This window comes from Hydractinia symbiolongicarpus, chromosome 9, assembly GCF_029227915.1.
Source record: "Hydractinia symbiolongicarpus strain clone_291-10 chromosome 9, HSymV2.1, whole genome shotgun sequence".
NCBI classification, from domain to species: domain Eukaryota; kingdom Metazoa; phylum Cnidaria; class Hydrozoa; order Anthoathecata; family Hydractiniidae; genus Hydractinia; species Hydractinia symbiolongicarpus.
In genome coordinates, this window is record NC_079883.1 from 24,280,423 (window position 1) to 24,288,554 (window position 8,132).

Genomic DNA, 8,132 nt, shown 5'->3' on the forward strand with positions numbered 1-8,132 from the left:
ATTTAATTATTTTTTACGTGCTTTAGTGCATAATTCGATTTTTTCTCACATTCATCATCATTTTCAACAAGCGTTCTAGGCTATCACAAATAAGATTTTGGTTGTCAGGTATGCCTTTTTTATACTCTTTCAACTAATTTTTCATTTTTTTGCTATTTCCTTGTTTTTTTCTTGTCAACCACTTGTCAGGGAAACATTTAACGTTCATGGCCAACCTCGTTCCCAGCGCCTGTTGTCTCTTTTTTATATCTTGACTGCGATGTTTGATGTCTGAAAAGATACAAGATTTCCTGTGCACAAAGTTGGTTTATACCGCTTCATGGCCAATACCTTTTTCTAATGGTTTCCCCTTTATCCGTCAATAGTTTTGAAAAAAAAAGGAAAGGTTACTGCAAGTAATAAAAGGGTCAACCTCGTGCCCAGGGCATTCTCCCTTTTTGAGAGAACTAGGATGTAGTGTAGAGTACTAGCAAAATCGAACCATATTAGCATTAATGGTAATGTCCAAAGTGAAAAAATTAAGTTTAAGAAAGATTGGCATTAAGCCAGAGAGCTTAACATTCAATTGGCCAGTATTGGACAGACCCAGTTCTATAAAGTTCTCTATAATTGGAATACACATGGGGAACTAATAATCGTTCGAGTTATAGAGTCTTCGAAGAACAGTGAAGTCAAAATGTCAAAATTGTTAAAATTGCTTCGGTGCTCTTTTGAGCGTCTTGAATACCAAAAAGAAATAGAACTCTAGAAGTGCTGAAGAGGGTACCTTATTGGATAATGTGGAAAAGTAACAAAATATCCTCAGATTCAATCTTATCCGTAGGACTTTCCTATACGTCTCTCTAATATATTGATTAAACGAAATCATTCCATCAGCGCATAGCACAAGTTTAAAGCATACTGGGGAACAAGTTTATCTCAAATTAACTCGTTTTTTTTCACCTAACAGTTTTGTTGAAAATATAAATTTTATATTGAGCCACATATATTCTTTTGTATAAATTTTACGCAGTGTAACCCTTTCCTTAAGCGTAAAAAAAACAACCTTGTCTCCAGGGTCTTTTGGGGCCTGACCCGTTATTACAGTGTGGCAACTTCACCAACAAGGTGAAATGCCCTCGAGGGTTGGAATCACCAGGATCAAGATTAGATTACCCTGACAACACATGGCTTTATTTATAAGAACGTCAAAATGTTTGATCAACCTAAATGTGCTTTGTCACTAAATTCCAACCTCTAATGTTGTGTCAACAAATAAAGCGTGACACAAAATCAGTCTGTGTGGCTGGTCCATGTAAGTATAAGAAGGCTGAGAAGAATCCCTGGAAACAACAACATTAGAATTACCCGATAAAACACTGATATCGTTTTGTCTTTTTAAAAACGTCACTAAATTTCAACCTCTAATGTTTTCGAGATGTTTTTATTGCCTTTATCACGAAGCAAGCCACTGCACAACTTTACTTAAAAATGCGCCTTTATAGTTTCATGTGACTTTTCTTACATCAAATGAATCGAAAATTTTGATTTTCCACGTACTGACGATATTTTTTGTTGTTGTTGCTGTCTTCACTTTTTCTTTCATTTTATTTATGTTCTTTGAAGCGATGTTGGTTAAGCTTATCCTTATCCACAACCTCTTGCCCAAGGTAATTGTGCCATTCTAATACATAAACAGACTAAGCGGCCTGGGATTGGGGTTTCTCTAATTTGTTTACCACAATTTTAATTTTTATTGCATTTGGCATCTGCTGAGTGTGGATAAATTATTTGAGAAATCCTTTTGTTTAGTGACATACCGTGCAAGTAAATTGGTTTCCTCTTAATTGGTCCTCAGGTTAATGACGTCAATGAAGTATATATTGTCTATTAAAAACGAATTTCCTATTCTTTTATCTTGACAATATATGTAATTAACCTTCTTTGATGAGAGAAAAATGGACATATGTATCACGTCAAAAGCGCATCGCTATTAAAGCCCTCTGGCCTACCCGAAAATTTAAATTTATTTTTTTAAAATTTATCCTTCTATTTTCTCCTTGTATTTCGAAGCATTAACAAATTGTCTTATTGTGCTTATTTATCAGGTCATACAAAAAAATAATTCTGAAACATTGTTAAAAATGAATGACGTGTTTAGTATGAGTGTCAGTATTATGGCGTTGCCCAATTTAAGGTGCTTTTTCACTGCTGATAATTTGAATTTGTTGGGTAGTACGTTGTAACAGTACCTTGCATCAGTAGGATGATACCTCGCATCAGTAGGATGATACCTCTAATCAGTAGGGTGATAGCTCGCATCAGTGGGGTGATACCTCTCATCAGTAGGATGATACCTCGCATCAGTAGGGTGATACCTCTAATCAATAGGAAGATACCTTGCATAAGTAGGATAATACCTCTAATCAGTAGGGTGATACCTCTCATCAGTAGGATGATACCTCTCATCAGAAGGATGATACAAGGTGTGCTTTACTAAAACTACCTTCTAACCAATTTTGAGAGATTTTGGTGGCTAGCTATTTAGCAAGAAAAGGACATCTTGATTTTCTATTCCAGAAACGTTCCTGTGGTTACTGTCGCGGTTGTTTTCATCCATTTTATGATTCTTTAGGACATCTTTGAAAGCCTTAACTTTTGTAGATATAGCTTAAAGACGCTATGTAGTGTAAATAAAGCATAAAATTCGTTTATTTTTTAGTTTCGTTTAATGTAAACAAGGAATTAATTCAAATCCGTTTCTATTTTATTGTAAACGTTAAGGCTCACAGGTGATATGCTTGATATAAATCTCATTAAAAAACTATCGCATAGTTAAAGATACTGCGATCTTCTCCACGGATGTTATATTAGGTACAAAGTCATTCTATTTAAATTTCCTTACTGGAAAACAATAGAGAGGTGTAAAATTTTGCAGATGGAGAGAAATAGATAAAACAGCGAGAGTATATATCTATAATATCTATATATCTTTTTCTTTACAAATTACATCAAAAATGATTTTCAACGACCATCGATTTAGGGTATGTCAAAGGTTTGGAGATTTTTCATTTCTCTTACCTTTTTAATAAGTAATTCGTAAATTATTTTAAATCTTTAACAATATCATTTAACAATATCATTTTTTTATGTAAAAACTAGAAAATTTTTGCTTCCGCTTGATGTTTTCTTATCTTTTCATACGTTCAGCCTGAAATCTACCTCGTTACCAGAGATATTTGCTTCTTAATACAAAATACTTTTTCTTGTATAAAAAATCCTTCAAAACAACGAAGGCCTAAAATTGTGGCCTTTCATTTTGTTATTATATTTTAAGCATTTTTTAAATTTTATTTTACAGTACAATATAATATGGGTGATCGCAATAACTGACTTTTTAAAAAAATCTGCCTTAAAAGAAGTACTAAGCCATTTTTTTTCGGAGTGGGGGGAGGGGGGAAAGAAAGTACCAGGAAACTTTCAGCCTTGTCATTCTTCTTCTTTATTTTTGATCCCTTAGCCAATTAAAGCGTCGTCATATCTGGTAAAAATAAATTAGTCTCATTGACAATCAAAGTTAATTACATCGTGTTTATTGACAGCTTCATTAAGAAATCGATCGAAACTATTTCCATCGTTTGGATAGCAACAAACGCGGAAAAATATGCTTGCTAATTAGGAGCTAGCAATTACACCGACAAAGGTTGTGTTTTTTGTTGTTAATTAACCTTCTTTATAATCACTTGCAAGAAGTCAATCTAAAGGCAGTATTAACGTGGATGGTATCGAGGAAGTAACAAGCATCCAAGTGTATACTCCGTAAAAGGTATTAGTTTATAGAAAAGAAATGTTTTCTAAGAGATCTATCACTGTTAAAGTTTAATATACTTTTAAAAACAGATTTTTTTTACAAAATTAACAACATCTTGTGTGACAATTTTTATTAATTTTGAGAACCACAGAACATATTTGGATATTTTTTATCCCATTCTCGTACCCAGGCTTCAAATGCATGCTTATATAGGCAGATAGTACCTAATTTTCTGACCAGACGTAAATTTCGCTAAGAAAATTATTTAAAAATATTAGAACTAAAATGAGAGGCCAAGATTAAGAATTTAAGAAGACATATTGTAAAAAAAATAATTTGTTTATTTATTTGTTTACTTAACTAAAACTTTTGATGTGTGCAATATATGCACGCTTTTACATTTATAAGAATATCCTTTATAAGAATATCAGGCTGGGATTTGAGTTTAAGATAATAATAGGTCTATTTTTAAAGCAGTAAAGAAATTAAAATGGCCAGCCTGGTTAGAATGTATAAATATATCGTTTTATCTACTCAGTACAAAAAACATCTCCATGCAAGCTGTGGGTTATTGTCAATTTATTACTTAAAGGAAATTAGTTCTATTGTCAGGTATTCAAAATAATAAACGTTACATTACACAGTAGTCAACATTATTTTGTGCATTTTAATTGTTGTTTTTTTTAATTAATATGTGATCAGTGTCACACGTTCGGTGCAGCTGATTAGAAAGGCAGACGGTGATATTAAAAATTATTACGTGACCAAAAGTTAAGTGAGATAAGACTCTTGCTATGCTCATGTTGTTTGTTTTTTGTAATATTCGAAATCTAAAGTCATCCTTGTGTGGTATAAGTCGATAATTTTTATGCTGGATGTCTCTATGAGATATACAACGTATCGTATTAAGTTTGTACTTAGCATGTTAAAAAATCCACCGGTTCACCCGTCCTTTTTTAAACCGCATTGCGTGCGTCTTGCTACTTGTGGCACTGTATACGGGTATTATAATATAGACTAATCATAACCAGTGGAAAAATCCACGGAGTCGTCTGTCTTTAAATTACACGCTATTTCGTGTGCACGTTGCACAACACTTTTCTTGCGAGCAGACAGACAAAATACGGCTATTATTATAAAGATAGTCGTTAGCCCGTGGAAAAATCAGCGGGTTTGCCCGTCCTTTAAATCTACCCGTGGCAACAAAGTGGACAGAAATATATCGCATTTGTTATTGATGCGTATTTTAAAAATTTCGTGCTTCCGTTACGGGACACGGCTTTCGCGGACACACAGACAGACAGACGACGGATATTATTAAAGAGACTAGTCGGTAGCCCGTGGAAAAATCCACGGGTTCGCCCGTCCTTTAAATTTACCCGTCGCAACAAAGTGAATAAAAATATATCGTATTTGATATTATATTCCAATATCGTATTATATATTGATATTGGAAAAATCTACGGGGTCGTCCGTCTTTAAATTAAACGCTATTTCGTGTGCACGTGACACAATTAAAGAGATGATTGGTCCAAAATATAACAATTCTTCTGTAACTTTTGATACGTAAAATACAAAAAAAAGGGTCGGAATTTAATTTTACTTTTACAGACCAAAACTTGTCAAATCAAATCAAAGCTAATTAAAACTAAATTCGATAATAAAAACGTCCTAACGTGGGCCAGTACGCGATAAATACGAAAGATAGTGCAACTCCAAATTCACGTTAATAAAATTCTGCAATATTTTTTTATATATATATAATTTCACTTGTAATATAACCTTGCCAACAAAACGAGCCTCCCAAAGAAACACTTATGTGACGTTCTTACCTGTTCGTGACTTGGCTGCAATTATCGCAACCTAGCTACCAGATTACCACGTGCCATTATGGGTGTGTATTAGAAAATTGAAAAAATATATAATTGAAGCTTCCCTTGTTTTTAATTTATATCGATCATTAGTTGTTTAAGATGCAAATTTAAAAGTTTAAAAAATAATAATAGATTGAATCAGTGATATAATTTTTTCTCGTTTTAAGCTCTTCTGCTTGTTTATTTTCCGCTATTTTTAGTAATGTCAAGGTCAGCAGATTCCTTTGGGATAAGACTTTTTAATTAAACGTAATTATGTAATTACCATGTCCTTTTGATTTACAATGCAATTACAGCTTCGCAGAACAAAACTGCGCGTCAATAATAACTAATTTTTATTTGAATTTCCTTTACAGCTAGAACGGTGCTGTTAAGATTTCAAAACAGAAAACATTATGGCGACTTGTGTTAAATGTACGGCAGCCATTAAAGACCATTTTTTTCTGAAGGCGTTGGATGGTTATTGGCACGAAAGTTGTTTATGTTGTCATGCATGCGATGGAAATTTGTCTCAGCTGGGGAGTTCGTTGTACTTCAAACATGGGAATGTGTTCTGCAAAAACGACTATTTAAGGTAATTTATTTTCTTAAATTTTAGTTTTCTTTACAAACAGTGACAGAAAATGCATTTTGAGCTCCCCTTTTCTTATCTCGTTTTTTAAAGTCAAAAATCCAGCAAATGCAAACGTACGCTCTTCCCAACATTAAAAATGGGAAGGCTATTTTAAAAAAAATGTTTTGTCAGGAATCCCCTACGTCGATGATTGTAATTTTCTTATGAAATTTTCATTACAATTTTTGACATAGGTTGATTTGGTCCACAAAATACCACATTACCACTCACCAACCCTCCTCTTATCTTTTTGGGTTATGCCCTACCGAACACAATTAAGTTTATTGAACCCTCGTGTTTTTTATAAGGAACAGTTAAATCAGAAACAGCACTGAAAATTTGTTTAGACAGAATAATTATCTTTTAACACACAAAAAAATGGCCGATAGAACAACTTCTTTGATTAAACGTGTTTAATTTACAAAATGGTTATCGGTAAAAAAGACTTCGTCGACAAATAATTTTTGTAGGCAACAACGAACATGATCTAGGGAAAAAAGAGGTTAAGAACAAATCCATTTCTTACCAATTCACACTGGAACAAGACGATTTTTTAACGATCAACTTCAAAGTAACAAAATTTTTTTTTCTTTTAAGATTATTCGGACCAACAGCGAAATGTGCAGCATGTCAGAACCAAGTTTACGGTAACGATTTAGTGATTAGAAAAGATTCAGAAACGGTTTATCATTTCTCGTGTTTTAACTGTACGAACTGTCGGCGCGCTTTCTGTGTCGGGGACAAATGCGTAACTGATAAAATAACTGGGAAAGTTTTTTGCTTGGATAACGGTTGCCGACAAACCAAAGAACGAAAACCACGGAAGACAAAGAAGGCGAAAGAGACATGAATAGTTCATAACCGTAATGTGCCACTACATGTATTGGAATCTTTAAATGCTGGGCTGTGATAAACAAGTATGTCTTGAGCATGTCGAATTTAATATGAACAAATGAATTATTTTACCTCCCTCTTATCTTAGAACATATCAAAAAGATTATTAATTATTATGTACATATTAGTATTAATGAAAAATATATCGCATTCTTGTTAAATTCTTAAAAAGCCATGTCCGAACACGTCACAATAAGAAGAAATATAGATATAATTGGTTAAACCAGTACACAGTGCACGCTTTCATTAGCTTAGCCAGACTGTCGTTCACGACCTCCGGGAAAAAAAATGAGAACAAAGGGATCAGTATTTTAGCGGTTAAAGTAAAAGAGAAGAATCTAATATGCGCAAAAATAACTCGAACAATTTAGCTTATTACATATGGTCACGTGTTCTGAAGACTTTTATGTCAACAGGGGCGTTATGGCGAAGCCGTTTTAACAAAAACATTTGTTTGTGTCCTAGTGACTTTGTTCATATAAGTCATTTTAGGTGCATAAGCCAGCACACTGCGGAAGTGCTATTTTTTCAGATGAGTAGGTTAGGTAAACAACTTTGCACCTTCAAATGCATCAGTTGTACGGAAAAACTCCAACCAGAGCCCATAAAGGCCCCCAAATTTAAGGAAGTCGGTCATGCTGGAGTTAGCAACAGCATCTTCTTATGTCCACTTTGTAGAAACGTTAGGAAGTGTGAAATTGCGTTAAACTAGTACCGGAATATCGCTATATAACTACTTATGGCATTAAACTTCGAAAAATTGCCACTTTGTTGTCTTACTCTTTGCAGATGATTTTAGGTCCAAGTTAAGGTTTTTTCCTTTATATGTTTATTTCTGGATTCTCCTTCAGTGTCCTAAGTCTCATACTTTTTTGGTATGTCGTGGTGGACAAGGCGCTTGAAAGACAGCGATAAATCAAATTATAATTAAATCTGTTATCCGTTGGTAACTCAATTTGTT

At 33.7% G+C, this 8,132-nt stretch overlaps 1 protein-coding gene across 2 annotated transcripts; it reads left to right on the top strand.

Annotated features, from left to right (window-relative positions):
- Positions 1 to 26: 26 nt before the first annotated feature.
- LOC130657548 (LIM domain only protein 3-like) lies at positions 27 to 7,332 on the top strand. Of its 2 annotated transcripts, none has more exons than XM_057460532.1 (3): positions 27 to 108; positions 6,021 to 6,238; positions 6,875 to 7,332. In XM_057460532.1, the coding sequence occupies exons 2-3, from the start codon at positions 6,060 to 6,062 to the stop codon at positions 7,125 to 7,127; spliced, it is 432 nt and encodes a 143-aa protein (XP_057316515.1). In that variant the 5' UTR covers positions 27 to 108; positions 6,021 to 6,059; the 3' UTR covers positions 7,128 to 7,332. The 2 variants fall into 2 exon arrangements, with proteins under 2 accessions (XP_057316515.1, XP_057316514.1); XM_057460531.1 differs by lacking the exon at positions 27 to 108 and adding an exon at positions 3,435 to 3,805.
- Positions 7,333 to 8,132: the final 800 nt, after the last annotated feature.

Excerpts from the sequence above, each read along its gene's own strand:
- LOC130657548 (XM_057460532.1), top strand. The coding sequence starts at position 6,060 with ATGGCGACTTGTGTTAAATGTACGGCAGCCATTAAAGACCATTTTTTT. Across the intron at positions 6,239-6,874 it reads TGCAAAAACGACTATTTAAG|ATTATTCGGACCAACAGCGA; the intron begins GTAATTTATTTT and ends TTTTCTTTTAAG.